This window comes from Callorhinchus milii, unplaced genomic scaffold (assembly GCF_018977255.1).
Source record: "Callorhinchus milii isolate IMCB2004 unplaced genomic scaffold, IMCB_Cmil_1.0 Scaffold15, whole genome shotgun sequence".
In the NCBI taxonomy this organism is placed as follows: domain Eukaryota; kingdom Metazoa; phylum Chordata; class Chondrichthyes; order Chimaeriformes; family Callorhinchidae; genus Callorhinchus; species Callorhinchus milii.
This window is the reverse complement of record NW_024704756.1, coordinates 14,269,200-14,289,826: the sequence shown is the minus strand read 5'-3', so window position 1 is coordinate 14,289,826 and position 20,627 is coordinate 14,269,200. Positions and strand designations below refer to the sequence as shown.

The 20,627-nt window shown below is 43.8% G+C and overlaps 1 protein-coding gene and 1 long non-coding RNA gene across 4 annotated transcripts in view; one reads left to right on the top strand and one right to left on the bottom strand.

Annotated features, from left to right (window-relative positions):
- arhgef9a (Cdc42 guanine nucleotide exchange factor (GEF) 9a) overlaps positions 1-20,627 on the bottom strand; it is a 40,848-nt gene that overhangs the window by 11,106 nt on the left and 9,115 nt on the right. For 2 of the 3 annotated variants that reach the window (XM_042340876.1, XM_042340877.1), the window contains 5 exons: positions 13,537-13,728; positions 12,785-12,964; positions 9,696-9,928; positions 7,141-7,270; positions 6,256-6,387 (listed from right to left, as the gene is read on the bottom strand). In XM_042340876.1, the coding sequence (XP_042196810.1) occupies positions 6,256-6,387; positions 7,141-7,270; positions 9,696-9,928; positions 12,785-12,964; positions 13,537-13,728 (867 nt within the window). Of the gene's footprint in view, positions 1-6,057; positions 6,140-6,255; positions 6,388-7,140; positions 7,271-9,695; positions 9,929-12,784; positions 12,965-13,536; positions 13,729-20,627 lie in introns of those variants that run through there. The other variant, XM_042340878.1, reaches the window with a different exon arrangement.
- On the top strand, positions 11,010-12,270 carry LOC103178661. Its single transcript, XR_487882.1, has 3 exons — positions 11,010-11,054; positions 11,471-11,795; positions 12,180-12,270. It is a non-coding gene; the product is annotated as an uncharacterized LOC103178661 (long non-coding RNA).

Sequence of the window (20,627 nt, the reverse complement as noted above, 5' to 3'; positions counted from 1 at the left end):
CGTTTCTGCGAAGTGGAGTGACTGTGTATTTGCAGCCAAACGTGACAGCTGAATATCAATCCAGCTGAATGTTTGCATTAAGATATCCAACATTTCCAATAAATTTAACAAACCCTCGGTGGTGATTTAAACTGTGAGTTGGCAGTATTGGAGTCTTCTGTTTGCTTACAAATGCGCGATCCCTCCACTTGACAGCAATTACCAGGGGAGTGTTGGATATGTTCCGATGTAACAAGCCCTACATCAAATGTAAGGGATTATCTATTATTAAATATGATTCCGTAGCTCCCTTCCATCGCTCTGTGCAAACAAATTCATTTGTAGAATCACTAAATGCAGGTTTACAAAGCTCGGCAAGAATGTTCTGATTGTATGTAGATGCCAAGGCATCAAGCGGACATCTGCAGAGCTTCCTGAGCAATGGCTTTCATATCATCACCTTGCAGACAGAATAAATGGCCTGACCTTTTAAGCAATGCTCAATTATTCCAGTCTGGAACCAGTACAGAACCAGCCAGCTTAATAGGACTGTTGACGAGAGATCCTGCTCAAAAGAATGACAAATTTATTTCCTATATTTTGTTTTGACGGCAAAAATTGGAAAAAAAATTGCGTTTCTAAACAGACACGGCACAAGGATACCAGATGAATCATTGGCTGAGGATCCATTTTCTTTCTGAGCCCTGTGTCTTTCTGTGACCTCATACACGCTTGACTATGCAAACTCATTGCTTGTCGGCCTCCCCAACTCCTCCCCCGTAGACTGCAGATCATCCAGAACTCTACAGGCCGTGTCCTCTCCCGCACCAGGCTCCGTGAGCCTATCACCCCCATCCTCGCCCGACTCCACTGGCTTCCCATCTCAAAGAGGATACAGTTAATAATAATACTACTACTACTACTACTAATAATAACAGATCCTGGTCCTCACCTTCAAAGCCCTCCATGGTCTTGCTCCCCCCTACTTCTGCGACCTCCTAAATCCCTCCCGTCCTGCTCACTTCCTCCGCTCAGCGGGCTCCGGCTTGCTTCACGTCCCCCGCCTCACTTATACTATAGGCGTGTGGGCCTTCTGCCACTCTGCCCCCACCCTCTGGAACTTCATCCCGCAGTCCCTCCGCCTCGCCCCCTCCCTCGCCTCCTTCAATACTCATGTCAAGACCCTCCTCTTCAGCTGTGCTTTCAATCTCTCTGCTTCCCCCCCTTGCCCTTCCCCAATCCCGATCCCGACCGGCAGCATGGGTCCAAAACTCTGTCTGCACGGCACCTTCGGTCATGCTTCCGGCGTGAAAGGCGCTAAACAAATGTAATTTTCTTGTTGTTGTTGGTCTGCTATTCATCCCCTTTTCTGTTGAGGTGTCAGCTGTCTCCTCACACTCTCCTAAATCCATAATCCCAGGAATTCCATTCTCTCACTCTCTGCAATACATCTGTCTTGCGATTGAGCCTTAGGACACTGGTGCCTTAGAATTGCAGCAAATTTCTCTTTCCCCACCTCCCAACTCCCCGTGTGCCTGCCTTAGATTCCACAGTGCGTTAATCCTCTAACAGCTCACCAAGCTCTAGATCACAGAACACAAATAATAACAGTAATTTCTCTGAAGCACCTTTTAACCCGGCTCGACGACACGATCAGGCTCTGTATCAAATACAGGGATCATTCTATAATATTGTACAACCATCACGCAATTCTACCTTAATTCACCGTAGCAACTCAAAGCCTTATTTCTCTGAAAATGTTACTTGACTTTCCTTTCCCTTACACCGTGAGGTGTTAGCTTACAGAGCACACAAGCATGGACATACACGGAGATGGGCAGGAGTGAGTCATTCGCAGATGCTCACAAAAGTAAAAGTGCCAACTACCCATGACACAGGTTGAATCACAATTTCAGACCCTTCCTGTCCTTTAGCCGTTCCTGATTTGCATTTCAGCAGATGGATCGAAGCAAAAGAAAGATGCATTCCACCTGGATGATGCATCGTTTCATTTGTTTTGACACCAGCCTCTGGAAGTATGTCAAAATTCTTCTGGGCATTTGCTGTATACTCCACCGCTCCTCAATCTAGAGGGCTCGCTCCCCTTGTAAACCAGGCAATGATACAGTGTCAGCAAATAGTAAATTCCAAGGAGAGCGGCTTGATTTGTACTGACTTAATCCAAATTGAAATCAGACCGGAGGGTATTGAGGTCGCTCCTCGTAATTCAAGCGCTGATTATGAAGATGTATCTTCGATCGCTATGAATCATAGCAGTGATCAGCAAATTATTGGACGGGGATAAAGACTTGAAAAAAAAAACCCTACGATCAATGAAACCAAGAGATAATTGCGGTGTGCAGAGAACAGAGTGTTAAAGTTATTTAATTCAGGCACTTGTGCTCATAGTCCAGTATATATTCAGGGCTCTTTCTCTCCACTCCCGCCCCCACTCCCCCCTCCTTCTGTGTATGAGTATTTGCCTTGTGTAATATCACCCATTACTTCTTTGTCAGGCACGCCTAAAATAATACCAACAATAACAATATTAATAATAATCCTTGCATTTAATACAGCATCTTTCATCATCTGGAGCCACTGAAAATTACAGCACAGAAGGCCATTTGGCCCATCATATCTGTGCCGACTCTCTTAGACCCGTTTACCTGCTTTTATCCCATTTTCAGATATTTATCCAGTTCTTTTCTGAAAGCAAATATAGATTTGGTCTCAGAGCCAGCTGCCTTGCTCACATAGAGCAAATGACAGCAGCAAAACTAATTGCTGACCCGCTAATTTCCCAATAAATCGGAATGTGCTTTCTCAAACATCTAGGCAATAATGACAGGTTTTGCTTTGAACAGGGTTGGAGGGGGTGGTGGGGGGGGGGAAACTAAGGCATCGACTCTGCATGTCAGAGTTTGCTGCTCTGCACAAACTTGTCTATCTACTTTTATTCAAACAGTGTAGAAAATGCAACTGGAATATTATGGACAGTCAATTCACTTTAGAGTATATACTGTGAAGCGCTTCGAGATGTCTCAACGGCGTGATATATCAAATGCAAGGATTATTATTATGAAAGAGTCCAGTCAAAAATTAGTCAAGCGATGCAGGACACGTTTTTTTCCCTGATATATCTGATCAAAGCAGAACTGCACGGTATTGCTTGTAGTTCACAATTGAAGGGAGGGGAAGTTCAGAACAAATCTACAGAAACGCTATTTCGGAGAGTGAACAGTAAACCTGTGGAACAGGCTCCCCAGGGAGATGGTTGAAGCAGGAAGTGTTGATTCCTTCAAACACAGATTATACAGTTTTCTTTTAAGAAATAACTTTATGGGATACAGTACATAGTTGGTTCAGGACGTATGTGTACGTGACTGCCAGGAAGGTGGGAAGGAGAACCAGATGGACCTTGGTCTGTTGTTGTCTAGCATTTCTCATAATATAATAATAATAATTTCTTATGTTCTTATAAGACGCCATACTCTTGTTATGTTCTGAGATAAGCTGATCTTTACGAAATTGCTTTTAATAATGCAAATTTCCTGCATCCCAACAGCTCATGGCATCAGAAAGGAATGCAAAAAAAGGTGGGCCCAGGGAATTGTGGTGACAACTTCCAATGCCACTCAGTACATTAGTCAGGAGGAGGCGTGAGCCAAATTGGGCAAGTCAGCCAGGTGTCAACACACTCAGCTCCAGTCATTCTGTCCCACCCTAGAAGTGGGGGTGGAGGGGTGGGCCAGGGGAAACACCTCAAAACACTTCAATAAAGATACAAAGATTGCCACCTAATGGTACAATCAAGCACTGGCAAATTTTATCCAGGTGAGCAATCTGGGTTAAAAAACAAAAACATTGTTCAAAGATACTGCATCGTTTTTTTTATATAAACGGCTGGGAGGAAACGCTATCAACACTTATCAAGAAAGATTGGGCAGGTTGGAGCTTTTCTTTCCAGATTGTGTTTTAAGATTATGAAAGAATTCAATGTGGTGGACGTTGACGGGCTGTTTCGATTTGTTGGGGAGTCCTACAATGCGTGAATGTAAGATGCCTCCAAAGGTAGTGAGATAGAATTCTAGGAAATTGATCTGACATTTCAACCAACGTTCAACTGTAGTTCCATTCTGCAAATGGCATTTCCATGGTACCCGTAGTAGAGTGATCCTTGTATCTGTGTATCCAATCAACTATCTCCCTCGCTTATCAGTCTAACCTTCAATCCCACTCTTAATGAGATATTTTCCAGTGGTTTCCTTTTCCAAAGGAATGAAATTAACAAGGCGTTCATCTATGCCGTTTATTCGCTAGTCTGCAGAAAAATGATTTCATCTCTGGTACCACTTGCAGCCTCCCCAATTTGTATTCATGTCTTCTAGTTCTGCACTCGCAGTTTAAGTTCATTAACATGCACTCGTCTACTTTATTCACATCTCTCGGTAATTTAAAGAACTGACTCATGCCACTTCACAATCCATTTTCCTCCAAACAAAAGGTAAACTTCAAGTCTGTGAGGCCCTCTCTACCTTTGACACTTCTTTCCAAGGTATCAATAACCCTTTTTTTTAATATAAAAGGCAGGGTGGCCCCAAAACTACACATCACGTCGCAAATGTTGCCCGGCCCACAATGACGCAGAGATAAAATAACTTGTTTCAACCCAAAAAAAAGCCGTGAAATATTTCCAAAATTTGATTTGCCTTTGATGAAGCATTTTCAGCGAATGGTCAGTAATTAGCCGAAAATCGCAGGGGAGTGGACCGGAGTGAGTGTGTATTTTGCAGGCAAACACGGCTTGCTGCCAGCAACATCCCACGAGCGGATTGACCAATGTGAGAAGGGAGGGCACAGCTTTTAGTCAAGTGTTGGTATCTAAACGGCCGCAGGCACTTCCACTTAGACAGAACTCCCCTTAGCATTAGTCCATTGCCTCAGCCGGACTTTTGTGAAATGATACAAGAAGTTGAGCTATTTTTACTCTCTTCGAGACGTGTAGTTTCCAGGATATCAAACTTGACAGATGAGTGGCAGCCTCCCTATGAGGGGAGACAGATGTCACCACACAGTGGATCTTAAAAACCTTCCTTTTTTTTAACGTTTCCATATTATTCTTGCAAAACTGTACTTAAAAACTGCAGCAACACATCATCCCGAGTCGACACAAGGAAGGAAGGGAACCCTGGCTGGAAAAAATGGATACGTGTGAAATGCTCATGAAGATGTCATTTCAAGAAATATCTGGGACTGATCCAAGCAAAAAAATGCCAATGCAATCAATCACCTTCCATTTACTCCTACATTCCTGATGTAGACTTGAACATTACGGATCTAGAAAGCCTGCACCCCACGCAATGCAAAGCCATGAAACCTCCGTCAATTATTGTGCATCTGCAGTCTGTGAGTAATGCAATCTATTGCATCGGTTCACCTCGACAGACCCAGACACGTTAAGGATTCTGCACTCTGTCGTCACCAACTTCTGCAGCTTTAACTGCGGTCTGGCCAACGTTTTTCTACCCGGTGGTTATGTACCTCAGCGCAAATTCCATTCCGCTCTCTAGTGCCACCTCAACAAGGGAACGTTAATGGAAGCTTTTTGCCGTTCAATTCCCAGGTTGCAATAAAATGGAAGCAATAAAATGTAGCTAGATTTTATTTTGTCTACTGAGTTGGTGCCAGGTGTGTACAGCAGCTGCAGAGAGTACAAGAGGATGAACCAAGGCTTATGGATCATATCCTACGAGTAGCAAACTTGAGTAATCATGAATAAGAAAGTAACCGCTTGCGTGCAAGAACATTCTCAATACTAAAGTCAATGAAACGCGGGGGGTGGGAAGGCTAGGGAATAGGGGGAAACTACTACTCCTCGACCCCCGCCAGTACGTACGTGAATTAACCCTCAATGGAGGTACTTTGCAATGTTTGAGTGGGGCTATAACATGCAATGATTCTCAAACAACATCACTGATGTGTTACGTACTGTAATTGCTTTATTCTTTGCTCACAATAATCCAATCACAAACCCACGCCCTGGTCCTCCTCCCCCAGGATCCTTTTATACTCCTTGCTTCTATTTCATTGGCTCTTTCTTAATTGTCTTTTATTTCTTAAAGAGTTGTCCCGTGTAAGAGAAACACGGCATTCCCGCTGACTTGGGAGGAAAGTGGAAATAAGAGGTTTCGTTCTCAGTCACTGGCGTTTTCAGACGACTCACTGACGGAAAAATATCACGTGCAGAGGAGAAGCCGTTGGCTGAAGCTTGCTTACCTTTTTACACATCACCAACTGATGATCAAACAGGAAGAACATCCTCTGCTGATTCCGTCCGTAAGGCTGATAAATCCACGTCATCTCCCCGGAGTAAATCAACTCTGAGCTGCGGTCCAAGACGTCATCGCCCTTCAAAGTAAAGGATAAAAAAGCATTGAATTAAAAAAGGAAGTGGATCGAAAACACCATCGGGCATGGGGGCAAGAGTTAGAAGACGGGATGAATAAAAACGCACACAACAGACCGACCGAATGGCCTCGTTTCTGTGCTGGGGAAAGTGTCACGAAAACTGGTTTAGTCAGTCACACATAAAAGCACCACCAACACACACACACACACAGACACACACGCACTTTCTGCAGGCATAACCGGATGAACTGTGAACCCATCATGTCTACTTATATTTCCTAAATAGTCTGCGATATTGTATTGACTTAGTCTATTAGTGACATCAAGTGGCAGAAATCAATACTGCACCAACCTTCGTTTTTTACTCTATCGATAAACCATCCCTTTGGGAACCTTTTGATTCCTTCTACGGTGACCCCTCATTAATGGAGGAGAAGTACTGTGTCCGGCGTACTACAGTGCGAAGATGCTCAAGACGCATTGCGCGTCAGACGCGAGTGGGCTTCTCCCTGTCAGTGTTCTGCAACACTTGTGGCTTGAAACGTCGTCAGCTGACAAACAGCGCGATTATGGCAAGAGCTTAGAGCAGCTTGAACTGTTCCCATGGCAATGATATCCCAGTGATGGAGATGTTACTTTCCCCGATCGTGAAAGGCGCTGTATCAAGTGCAAGGATTATTAGAGGCATTATATTACACAATGGCATCGTGCACGTCAAATTAAACATTCCACCCGCGGTAAAAGCTGCCGTACCTCCCAGTCGAGGACAGAAGCTTGCCACTGGGCAATCTTGTCGATATTCTCCAACCTCCTTTTGCGTTCATTGATTTGTTGCGTCACATTCCTCATGACTGCCAGAGCAGCAGCAACATATCGATAGTCGCTGGAACAAGAGAAAGAAAAAGCTTTGCTCGCACTTCCTAAACCGCTCAATGGAAAATGGGAAAGGACAACACTCTCCACCTCTTCTTTCTCCCCCACTTTTAACAACTGGAAGGATTGGCACAAGAGAGAAATTGGTATGATTGATTGGGCACAGATTGCACTTAGCACTTCAGGAGACGGGAGTGAATAATGGAAATAAAATTAAAAGGGGGAGGTTAATAAGGAAACACTGGGTGCTCATGACCCAAAACCTGAGGGTGCTTAGCACTGCAGGAGTGAGGCACCTCTGTTCATTTCAAATGAAACTTTGACCCCCAATCCCCCACCCACCCCCCCCCCCCCCCCAAAGCAAAACACAACCAAGCTGCTGGTTTCAGATCAAAATTGACGCATCGTTTCAGCCCAAAGTTGAACAATCTTGAAATTTGAACAGTTCCTTCCTCCCTCTCTCCCCCCACGTAACCCCCCCAACCACCCCCCGAGGATTTGTGGGCTGGGGTGCTTGTCTCTGGGCTTCGCTAACAGGTAGCCTGAGCAGGAATCTGCAATGGTCCTACCTGCCTCCAGGTGGAACCATTTTGATTGCAACTTACAATATCCACTGCTTTGCAACTGCCCTGAGCAAATCGCAGCTGCTATTTTGCACATAATCATTGAACCTGTTGGAATGACTCCATGAGCAAAAGCTGTAGTCATGAAAAGAGAGAACTCAGAGGTAGGCAAATGCAGAGGTAGGCAAATTGAGCAAATGGGTTGGAATAAGTAAACCCGTTTCAATTCTTTATTGACCAGAGAGTGATGGAATTCTTTCAGGTACGCAGAAGTACTCGGTTCAGGACCCTGAAGGCCGTTTTTCGGGCAGACTTTTGCATTCATTGATTTGTTGCGCTATACTTCTTTACACAGAGGGTAATTAACAGCTGCAATGGGTTACCAGGACGAGTGTTTGAGCCAGAACACCAGACTTATTTAAGAAGCAGCTCAGTGATGGGATGGGGTTAGGGTGAGAGTTCTGGATGGATGAGATCAAATCAGTCGAAGGGCCTCCTTCATCCAAACCCCTCATGATCTAAACATCTGAAGGAATAAATGAGACAATGTCCTTGCCAAAATATGGGAACAGCGAGGTCTATTATGCGCTTTGTGTCAGCACGTGTATGCAGAGGGAATAACAGGTAACACAAATTATGTAATTAACAACCACTGAAAAGGAGCGTTACGAGTTATATAATTAATAAAGCCTTTTGATTTTTTTCTAATTCAATAATTAAGTACACCTGCAATTCCCTCTGTGCACATGTTTACACACGGCATATAATGCAGCTGTGTTTATACACTATCGTCCCCACTGTTACAGAGGTGGACCACAGATTGCAATTAACCCCTACGTTTCCAGAATCCTTCGGGGGCTGACCATTTGCGGCCCACATACATTGCGACACTGACACAAATATCAGTCCATTAAAACACCTCAATAAATAATTCATAAAAGGATAATAACTCTTAGCACATTCAGATGTAGGGGAAACAGCATTCTTATAATATTAACAAAAACTCACCGAAACAATTACAAACGTACCAAATTTTAAAATAAACTTTTAAAGAAACCTCCTGTTTTCTCTTCCTCCCTATTTATTCTCTGTCCCTTTTTCTAAATACAACTGAACTTTATTTTTCATAGAATCATAGAATTATGCAGCACAGAAGGAGGCCATTTGGCCCATTGTGTCTGTGCCGGCTCTTTGAAAAGAGCTATCCGCTTCAATCCCACTCCCCCGCTATTTCCCCATAGCCCTGCAAACCTGTCCTCCCCAAATAATTTTCTCCCTCCACCCCACCCACCCATCCTTTTATTCACTGCTGGATGCTGCAAAGTTGTGGATAACGCCGGGAGCAATGAGAAGAGGAAAGGAATGTCAAAATTCAAGAGGAAACTAAAAGGGAGCAAAAACAGAGGCAACAAAACACACCTCTCTGCCATAAATAACCTAACGCATGAACTCAAGCCAGACAATGAGAAATAACGATATTTTGAACCAGTTGAGATTATAATCTGGGTTTGCATTCTGCTTCATGTAGAGGGGATGATCGCTGCCTCGTCAGAAGAGCCAAAATTCTCATGACTTGCTAAACCCGGGTTCCTTACACCTGTTCGGGCGAACGTTCAAGATCCTGTGACGCTACTCGATAAAAGAAAATCTCCTGATGTCCCAGTCAACAACTGGCCAAATAAAATCGTTCTGTTAATAGCTTCTCATGAGATGCTGCTGCTTACAAATCGCCAGTCATATTTGCCAACAAATACACTTGACGGCAATTGGTGAAGCCTCAGGTCAGATGGAGGAATCCTTATTCTCGCTGTTATTCTACGAGTGTCGCCGTTTTCACGAATGGAGCCCCAGGAAATCGCTTGCAGTTCTTACCTGTGTTCCTGCGCCGTGTACTTGAGTAACTCTGCGAGCTGCAGTGGGTATTTGCAGATCTTTTGCACCGGGGTGAGCAGGAAACCATCAATGGCGATGTCGATCATCTGCTGCAGGAGCCGGCAGGCCTCAAAGAAGTGTTGATACCTGCCGTCCTTCATCAGCTTGGAGAGTTCCATGCAAGCGTCCAGATGGTTGTTACAGTACTCGGAGTAGATCCAAAATCCATCTTGCTACAAATAAAGCCAACAAATACGCGTCAGGCGCGCGGGCGTGTACAATCCGACAATCAAACCTGCTGCGGAACGAAAGCTCGCGCGAGATGGACTAGGCAGGAGGGCCACAAGTAAAACAAATACTTCATCAGGGTAAAAATCAGAGCAACCGCAACTCGCTCTTTATGCCTCATCTTTATATGTTCTCCGGCCCGGTCCTGACGGAAAAGGTTCTCGTTACTGCTCCAGAAGACAAGACATCGGCTCTGAGCACAAATGAAGGGAAAATGCTCCAGGGCTAAGGAATTCAATTTCAGTCTGCATCCCGATCCTGTAAATGCCAGGAATCACTGGAATTTTAGTTGCACATTTACGTGCAGGTAAAATATTGTGCAGTTAATTCTGCTGTTCGCAGTACATTGCGAAGAATAGGCAGACTGTGGCTTGAGGTGAGTCTACCAGGAATGGCTGTAATAGCGCTTACACATTAAGACTAGCCTGCAAATCGACAAGATATCCTTCCAGCAATAAAGCATTTTCATCACTTTCACCGGTTTACAAGTCTTTTTACGTCGACTATAAGTAACTGAACACTCGGCAAACTTTTTTTTCCAGACTTTTTTTTGAGACCGAGGCCCTAAAAATGTGGATTTCGCGATTCGAGATGTACACGATTCCTGTTTTTATAACAGAGTTGACAAAGAGCCAACCTCCCACCTCCCGGTAGATGTGCGTAGGGCAATGTTAGTACCTAATTACTTACCTGAGCTGCTTACATCAGTGACAAGCAGCATTCACTCGTAAGCACGATTTACATTGTATTTAATAATAATAATAATAATAATAATAATAATATTAATTCTGGTGTAATTTCTTGAGATGAGGGCGGGGAGGGAGGTCAGTATAGAAAACTGATTTCAGCATGTGACTTTTCAACCAATTATATTTGGAATTTAGCCTCAGGAAGCCCTTCGCTGGTTGCTTGGCTACGGTGCTCATTCAACAAGCAAAGATCTCATAAGTCAGGAGTAGCAAATTCGGAGATAGGCGATCAAGGTTTTTCCTGTCAAGGAGAAATCCCACATTGTACCAATCAGCTGTCAGGTTGGTTCGGGGGTTTCGAAACACCTTGTCGTGTAACCAGGTGAGGAATGTGACATGCTCAAGAAGGTACAAGATCCCATTCATCGCCACTTTGCTCGGCTATCATTGTGCATCCATGACACTTCACTAAATACAGTAGGCGAACCTTTCACCCATGTGAAGAGCTGTAGGAATGGCTAATAAACGGCCGATTGTGAGCTGGCAGTAAAGAGGACAGGAACAGGAGGAGGAGGTTATTCAGGGCATCCCACCCTGAATAGCAGAGCAGGGCTTTTGATTCCAGCCGACGTCCATAGAAGTGTAATTTGTTATTGCTGTTAACACTGTCATTGTCTTCAACGGTGAGGGTTGCACCATCGCCAGTGTAGCACGATGACACTGTTTTCTGGCTGCAACACGGGTTACGTAAAGCTGCATTAATGTGAGACTTGTGATTTTTTTTCCCTTTCTCTTTAGTTCTCTGCCTATTTCCGAACGGATATCTTGGGAAATTGAAAGCAGCTGGAGCTGTGCAGAGACACAGGCCTGGTATTTAAACGTAGAGGATTCTATTTTTAGTCGCGACCCACAGAAGCGCGCCTGACATGTATGTGTGCGCAAAATTAAGCACTGATATTTCAGGTGACATTTGGAGAAATGTTGCAGTGAAAGAAGCAGACCCGCAAGCTTGAGTTGCAGAAACACTGACAGATGATCGGAGGCTCAATTTGTTTTGAACAGCTGCCCTTCATCTGCATTTGAAGCATTATATCGTCGGCATCTGAAGTGGCCAATAATGGAGGTACCATTTCGTGAGCTTCCCATATACCACGTCCACCTGTCCTATTTGTTCATTATTAATAGTGCAATTGTCTTTACCAAAGGGAACAGCTAATTCTGAGCCGCTAGTTAGGAGCTTAGGAACAGGAGATGGCTATTCAGCACATCCCACCAGTTTATTAAATCGTGACAAGAGCTTTTAATCCCATTTCCTTGCCTTTTCTCCGCTCAATACTCCTGCTTCCCCGAGTAACTATCAATCTCCCTTTCAAACACTGCGATTGATTCTGTCTCTTCAGCCTTCTGGGACAGTGTGTTCCACATTCTCGCAACCTTCCGTGCGAAGCAATACTCTCTGATCTCACCACTAGGCTCCACTTTTAAGATTTACGTCTTCTTGTCTTAGATCCCTCTACCTTAGGGAGGAGTCGTTCACCAACAGTAGCTAGATACAAGATGTGGGAGGCAACTTGCCAATTCCCTTCACTGATTGAAGCACACAGGTAATACTCATAATAATAATAATAATCTTTGCATTTGATATAGAGCCTTATCACGTCTTCGAGACGTCTCAAAGCGCTTCACAAAATATACTGTCAAGCGAATTGACTGTATATTTTGTGGGTGAAACCCGGCAGACAATTGTGCACAGAAGCGTCCCACAAACAGTTGTGGATTCAATGACCACATTTTTTTTGAGGGTTTGTTATCCCCGGAAAAGCGATCCTCCAATCGACTAACATCCGGGTTCCAATTTACCGCTAGGTAAACAGAGGCGTGTGGAGTTAGGAAGTTTGCCTAAGCTTTTGTCCTGGCGGGGAATCGAACCCGGATCCTCTCATTTGTGAAGCGAGCCCTCTAACCAATACGCTACAGGACTTCTGTATCCCTTTAATTCAACACAAAAAGCAGCTCAGTGTTTTTTTTCTCTCTCTCTCCTGCAACAGGATCGACACGTGTCAGCACAACATTCATACACAGAAATGGTAACCCGTTGGTATTGTCACGTACGTGTTCTAAGAAGCAAGGTCCGATCTCACTCAGGTGGGGATCCTCCTTGTTGTACTGCTTCTCCAAGTCTCTGACGAAGCCCATCTGAAACCTGTAGATGTCCTCGATATTTCCAAAGATGACTCGGAGTTGCTCATCGCTGAACATGTCTCTGCGTTTCCTGCATTGCCTTAGGTACCCCTGAAGTGGGAGAGATGCATTTACTCGCCTGCGGTAAATGTCACTTTGATACGGCAGCATACACCGCACAACAGTATTAAATTATTCACTAACAGGAAGTCAAGAGATTCGGTCTGAGGCAAAACTATCCTTCCCATTCAGATGGCAGCACAGGAAAAATTCATCTGCCTGGTTCCAAAACATTTCAATGGACTCCTTGAGACAAAAATATGGGTGAAGAGCGGTTAAACATTAAATGCCAAATGCTGCATGTTAAAACTTTATATTTATAGATTGTATTTTGGCGCGGAGCTAGTTTCTAGGTTTTCATTTTCGCAGAGGTTTATTTCTGTGCTTCCTTGCCCCACATAGATTCGGCCGGTTTGTGTGCACCTATGAGCCCAATCGAGTCACAATTAAACAGTCCTCAGCTTCCTGAAGAGATTCTGCAGAGAAACAGTGAACGTTTCGAAGAACAAAAGTGCACAGTGATTTCCGAAATAAAAAAAAATCATTTAAGAACTTTTCCACGTCATTCTGAACAAGTAATTCGAGGGGTGTCAGACTGTGGATATGGATAGGGTCACTTTTACCTCACAGATGTCTTTCAGGTGTTTGATGTAGTGTCGTTCTGTACTCATAATTTCATTGATGACGTTTGCTCTCATCTGATCTCTGTTCTGTATACTCCTGCCAAGGCACAGGCAGTCGGAGTTTGGGTCCAGATGTCCATTCTGGACCTCACTACTGGCTTCATCTACTGTGTCTTCCTGGTTCACCCAGAGCTACCATTGAGCAAACACAAACGGAGAAAGAATAAGTAACTTGGCTGTCAAGAATGTGTCTCAATCCTCCGAAGGATACAGAACTTCATTTACACAACTTCAGGAATAAAACTCCCTCCCACGCCACAACCAAGGGACAGTAGCGCCCAGTTTTAGCATGATTGATAGATAAATTCCATAAAATCCCAACCAGCATTATTGCGAGATGTGATTGTCGGTCACTTCTTCCACACTCACTGCATTTGCAAGGCAGCTCAAATCAACCCCCCCCAAGTTGACTTTTCAAGCACTAAAAACAAATTGACTTCAAAATAATAATAATCCTTGCATTTGATACAGCGCCTTATTACGCCTTCAAGATGTCTCAAAGCGCTTCACAGAATATACTGTGAAGTGAATTGAATGTAATATTTTGTGGGCGAAAGGGTAATTTGGGGTAAAATCCAAACAGGTATTTGGAGACCTTGTCAACCAAATTGAGATGAGTGGCTATGATTCAGTAAGGTAGACACATTGAATGAGACATTGCACGCAGTAAGTTTCATATTATGTAGGAATTCCCTTCCTCCGACTAGGATATTCATTTGCAAATGCAATATTTATCCACTGTGAATATTAAATATGAAATATTCCTTAATGTGCAAATGTAATATTCACACATTAAAGGAAGAGCTCAGCAATAAACAATAAAAGGTCATCCCTCCACATGATATTTCTCACCATCAATCGTAACCAATGCCAAGCTGCAAATGAATGGGCGCCAATTCAGCTCGATGAGCCAAGTCAACATATTTCCCACTGTTAGGCGAGACAAGGCGTGAAGGTTGGTGGGATTGGATTGGGGTAGTCAACATCATAGAAGAGCGCAATCCATCGTCTACACTAGTGGCGGCCAATCTTTTTCGATGGCCAACAAAATAATCACAGAAATAGCAACATAGCATAGATTTATGCCATAAATCAAGAAATGTTCAATCAAGAAACATTTATTTTGTTGGCCCACCAAAGAGATTGGCCACCACTGGTCTACATAAAAATGGGCTTTTCCAGTCAAGTTCACTGGATGGTTGCTGGAAGTTCGCCAAGGAACACTGGATAAGCAGAGATGCCAAGCCTTGTCGCTTTCTCAGCATGTGCAGTTCTCAAATGGCTTTGAGTGGGTGGCAAAAGGAACCTAAAAGTGGGATGAGACCGCGGAGCTTGGAAACCCTCTCTAGATTTTTGTTTTATTTTTATTTTTATTTTTCCAAAGATCATCCAGCAAATACGTTAAGTAAGACATAAGGGCATGATCAAACCTCTCAGGTAGTAGCACTGATGCCCCACGCATCTTATATTTTCGCTTCTGTAAAAGCTGTCATTAATAATGAATGACCTCCGGGCTTTCGGGATGACTTTCAGAGGATGTTTTTTTTTTGCTGAATGTACAGTAGGGTGAGGGAACCGAACACGTGACGTAACTGTGACGCACAGTCATGCAAACGAGAAGATCCTTCGACTGACCGTAGGCCAAGTATTCCTTTCCTCAAGGACCAGGTTATTTAACTGTCTTGTTAAATGAAGCAAGGCAGCAGCGTGGTGAATGGAGCCCAATTCAATTAAGACGTGCGCAAGGAGAAACTCACCTGTTCGGTTGAGCTTGCTCCGCAAATCGTGTTGGAATGTCGTGGGTGAATGGCCTCCTTGTGTGCTGTGAGACCCTAAAGCCATCTGACCCCTCAAGCCTACTCCGAGACCCATAAGAAATGACTCAGCTCATCTCCTCCTTCTCCTGAGTAACAATCTGCACATGACTTGCTCATTGCCAACTCTACACAACAGTCTTCCCTCTCAGCACAGCTCAACAGAAATCAAGTTAGTCATCGGAGTATTCTTCCTCCTAGTCTGTGCTCATCCTGCATCTTCCAACAGAGATACATCCAGATCATGTTTTCTTAGAAGATGTCAATCGACACAGCAGAGGAATACCACTGGAGATCATGGGGATAGGTCCAAACTGAGGCAACAGTAAGTTCTATTGTAAGTCACCTGGCACAGTTAATACATGCATGTGTTATTCCTCTGTTTATTCACACTTGAGAGAACAGCTGAGAGCAAATTGTTCAAAGGTACCTTGCTTGTCCATTGAGCTTAATTGAAGATAACGATAATAATGCCATTGTGCTGTGATGTCCTGCAGCCAGACATAGGCAACACCGCACATAAACCACAAACTGAACCACACAACTGCACTCATGCACGAACCTCGATCGGTTTATTTCAGGCCAGTCGCAAAGTCCTTGGAGGAAGAATACAAAAGGAAGGAAAAATCTTTGGCTCTTTTGTTTTCTTAAAAATAATAATCGAAAAAATATCGGGGTTTTGCAACAAAGACTAATAAACTGCAATTGAGATACCTCTGTTTACAGTTCCTGTTTATCTGTTAATGAAACGAAAATAATGTCCCTCGAGACACCAATAAGTTCCACGTGGGAAGTTAGCCCAGCATTTACAGCTGCTAACGTTTACTACAGTGGTGTGCTTTGTGACCGAGGTCCAAGAAGGCAGTAAATAGTGATATTTAGCACATCACATACTGCATTTTGCATCCCCATGTGGTGAACCAATGATTTTTGTCCCTCGGGTGAACACCTGCACCCAATTGCATCTGCTCCAATGTGTAAACTGTGTGTGTGTGTGTGTTGGGGGGGGTGGGGCTGGACTTTACATTAGGTTTCAACTACTGTATTTCACGGTAACATTCACCAAAAGAACGCACAGTCACTGCACTTTTCAGCAATTCCTGTGAAGCGCTTTGTGAATTCTTCCCAATGTGAAAGGCGCCACATCAAATCCCACGATTATTACGATTATAACAGATTTTGTAACCAGATGAAAAATTAAATCAAATGGAAAACTCTAGATGATTCACTACCACCTCAGGGTCCAATCAGTGATCAAACGAAGATGACAACACCTTGCATTTATATTTATGTAGCGCACTTCAAGCAGGATAGCGTCCCAGAGCGCTTATATGTTTTTCTTCATTAAAAAATTGGGTCCAGCATGCAGCACAGTGACACTGGGGACGAGCACAATACGCAACACTCTCCATCCCACACACAAGCTTTGTTGACCTGACCACATGAGGGAGGATAGCAAGCAGATGCAAGGTGGGAAGACAATTTGGCAGACTGTTTACCGTGGGGGCATGTCGTGAATCTTGAAGTGACAACTGTATTGGCCATAAGCTTTTAGCAACTCGTGACCAGCTTAGCCTGCGGCCAGTTCAGCTCCAAGGAAACCACCCCCCCGCCCCCCCCCCTCCCCACCCCGTCTCCACCCAGGAGGATAGCTGCTAATTATCACCGAGGAGGAACTATTCTTAGCATCTAATGACACCGACTGCTAAAATGAGTTGCTTGTTTGTCGGGGAATGACTTTAAGAAGAGCTTCTTTCGGAGCTTTCTTTGCACGAGTAACATTCAATTATCTGCACTTTTTATTTATCCGTCGGCAGATTACAGTCTTTTTTTTCAGTCCTGCAACACGGCTGCCTTGTAATTTATCAGGTTCGGAGTTGGAGAGAGAATCTTCCGCGAGTCTAAATTTCCTACGGCTCTAAAAATAATAACCAATTTAGTTTTACAAAGGAGACGGTGCCTCATTTAAGAGAAGGAAATGCCTAGATGTAACAAATGAAATATATATGATAAGAGTACTGTGTCCAAATTTAGCGATCTGTTCACGCCCCTGCGATTTCACCCAAGGAAGTGCTTACGCTCTTGGGAATTAAACTGTCTAAACAAGTCGCAGAGTGCGTTACCTAGTTTTTATTTGTTCACAGTGCCAGTCAGAGGAGTTGAGTTCCAATTGCAGTTTATCTGCATTTTAGACATAGCAAGGAAATCAACCGCATAACACACACCTGCGATCAAATACACTGGGACACACACGGCTGTAACATTCACTGATGTACCACAACATCTGAGTATTCATAGAAAAAGAATCGTAAACATCCTCCCGACAACACTGCTCTACTTTGCACCTCTCTTGTTAATGGAGCAGTTATCGTTGCGTAAAGAAAGCTCTTTCCTATTAAGCATCCTTCACATGATGACCAACTTGTTGTGTAGCTCCCATAATGGACTGCAATGTTCGGCACATCTAATGCAGATTCATTTTGTTTTCACTCTTTCTTCCCTGCGCGAAGTAACCGAGGGTAAATTTTTTATCATATCACTACAATGAGATAGCCGAATAGCCACACCGTGGGGTAAGGATGTCATTCGCTCACTTTGGATCACACAGACCCAAGCATGTGGGCTCCAATGGAGTCATCACACACTCTCAACACCTTTGGTCGATTCTTAACTGCAAGCTCTCGTTCTATCGTGCTAACATCAGCCGAGCTTAGCAGAACATAGCAACGCATGTACACCCAATCAGCCTGTACTCCGGCACTAATAGCAAGCTTGCCAAACTGTCTGCAACTTAATTTATTTCCACTCTCTGATCAGCAGAGTATCTCTGCTTCGTAATACCGCACAACATTTTAAGTGACAAAATGATTGTGGTATTTTGTCACTCAGAGATACGTTTTGCCTGTCCACTGTGAGTTTCTTAAATATGTGCAGCACTTCAAGGAGAAACAGAACTCGAGGTACTTTGAAGGAATAATGGTGCCTGCCTTTCATGTTGATTTCCATCTTTCAGGGAACAAAACAAAAGTTTTATAAAGTAATTCTTGAAGGTAAAATCCGATCCATTCCCTTTCCCCATCCGTGTGTGTACACGGTTACTACCACGTGTTCGCAAAGCCCTAAAATCCACCCAGTCTTGGGCTGTGGGACCATCTAGAAGTAACATTTCAGAATGGTGAAAAATCCTAAAACTTAATATTAAGTTGGAAGCCAGTTTTGCGCAGGTCATCCAAATTAAAGGTTTAATTTCAGAACTGCTCATAATTCTGCGCCATCTTAAAGCACAAGACAAAGCTAAGACTAGGTAGAATTTCAGATCTTTCTTGTTGCACTTGACGACTGGACAAATAGTTGAGCCCTTACTACACCAACAAAACTGGCACAAGTCGCGTCTGTGCTTGCGCTTGCAACTACTGTAAAGTAAAACCCAATTTATTGCACAAACCATCACAGCAAAACTAAATTACTAGACACAACATTGTTTCATTCTTGAGCTCTTATTTCTATGCCTTGCAGTGACCTTGCACTTGGGAACTAATCTGAGTTAAAGTCTGTATGTGGTCTATTTAGCAAGAAAAATGCAGTGAACAGTCTAACACGCTGTGGTGCATGTTAATGTTATTGAAGTGGCAAGTGCTGACATAATTATATTGGTTTCTTGATATTGCCAGTGACAAGCACATTGCTCCAAGTATAATTTAGGTGCTAAAGTGAGATGGATTGAAAGCTGGCTTAGGACATTCACCAGCACAGTTGTGCAAGTCTCTGGGTCCCTAATCAGTCCTACTATTACTTAGAGCAGCAATCTCTCAGGTTTCTTAGAAGAGAGCAATTCTTGAGGCATTACAAAAGAGAGGGAGTTTCTCCCAGCGCCCTGGCCAAGAATTCTCCAGGTAAATTGGTCAATTATTTCATTGCTGTTTGGAGGTCATGCAAATCAGCAGCGTTCCTCCACGAATACCGTCACCACACCTGACGGCAATGACATGGAAAAAACTTCGAGAGGCGTCAACAGTAATATTATTCCTATAATATTCTTTAGCAGCACTCAACACAAATCAAACCAGCTGTTTCCACCCCACCCCTGAGCTTCCCCTCGGGACGACTAGCCCTCAACTATATTGTGAGATGGAACGTGGAGAAACGGTGATCCTAACATAACGGTGAGAATTACATTTTTTTTTGGGTGGTTTGGGGGGAAATGATCAACACTCCTTTCCCATTCGTTCTTTGCGGAGTTAAGGTAACCCAAATCAGGACGGGTGAAACACACAATCGCCTCAGTCCGTCCGCATGACTTTTCCAGCTCAGGATCACTTCGGATCAAGCTTTCATCTCGGCTTGATCCAACCTCGCAGTCAGTCTGCAGTCAGTCTCATCTCATCCAGTGTTAAATGAAATCAATGTAGCATTTGCCAAGCCTGCCCTTTTTGCACCGGGCCTTCTAGCTGGAGGTATCTGTTCCCTTCGAGTTGAGCCAAGTAAACAGCCCTCGCTGTAAACAAAGCTGGAGACACGTCTCCCCAAAGTGTCACCGTGGGCTTCTCTTGTGAGGACAAGTGAATTGTTTGGATATGACTCAGCCCTTTAGGGACCAACGTCCTTTGATGTTGTTTCTTTGATCTCCTTTTCCTTTCTTTCTAACCAGAGGGAGTGCTATTTTAGCGAAAATAATAGCACATCTTCTAATTTTTTTTTAAAAAATGTCAAAACCACTTTACTCATCTTTATTCTCCTGGGGCTCAGTTCTGGAATAATATTATGGAAATGTTTAAAGTCTTGTGTATGTGTGCACGAGGCATACAAATTTTAAAAAGTTGGTAAGTTAAGTGTCATTGGTATTCCTGTGCTGTAGCTTATTAGGTTCTTTAGAATTGAATTTATCTGAGGGAAGGTGATATTTTTTAAGGCTTGTGATAAGCTGAATGTTCGGTTTCATGCGGCAAATCAAACTTGCTCGCTGATTTACCATCAATATTTGAGTTAAACCAGCAGATGAGCCAACTGATGATACTGACTGACAGGAAAAATAACACATACCTCTGCCTCGCCCCGGCTCTCTCCACTTTTAAAGCCAGCCTTAAGCTCTTTCTTTTCAACCGCGCTCTTGGTCACCTTACCTCCCCAACCCCCCCACCCCCCCCCCCCACACACACACACACACCCTTCTCAGCTGCCCCCACCCCTTGGGCTTTGCAAAGCACATTGAGGCATCCT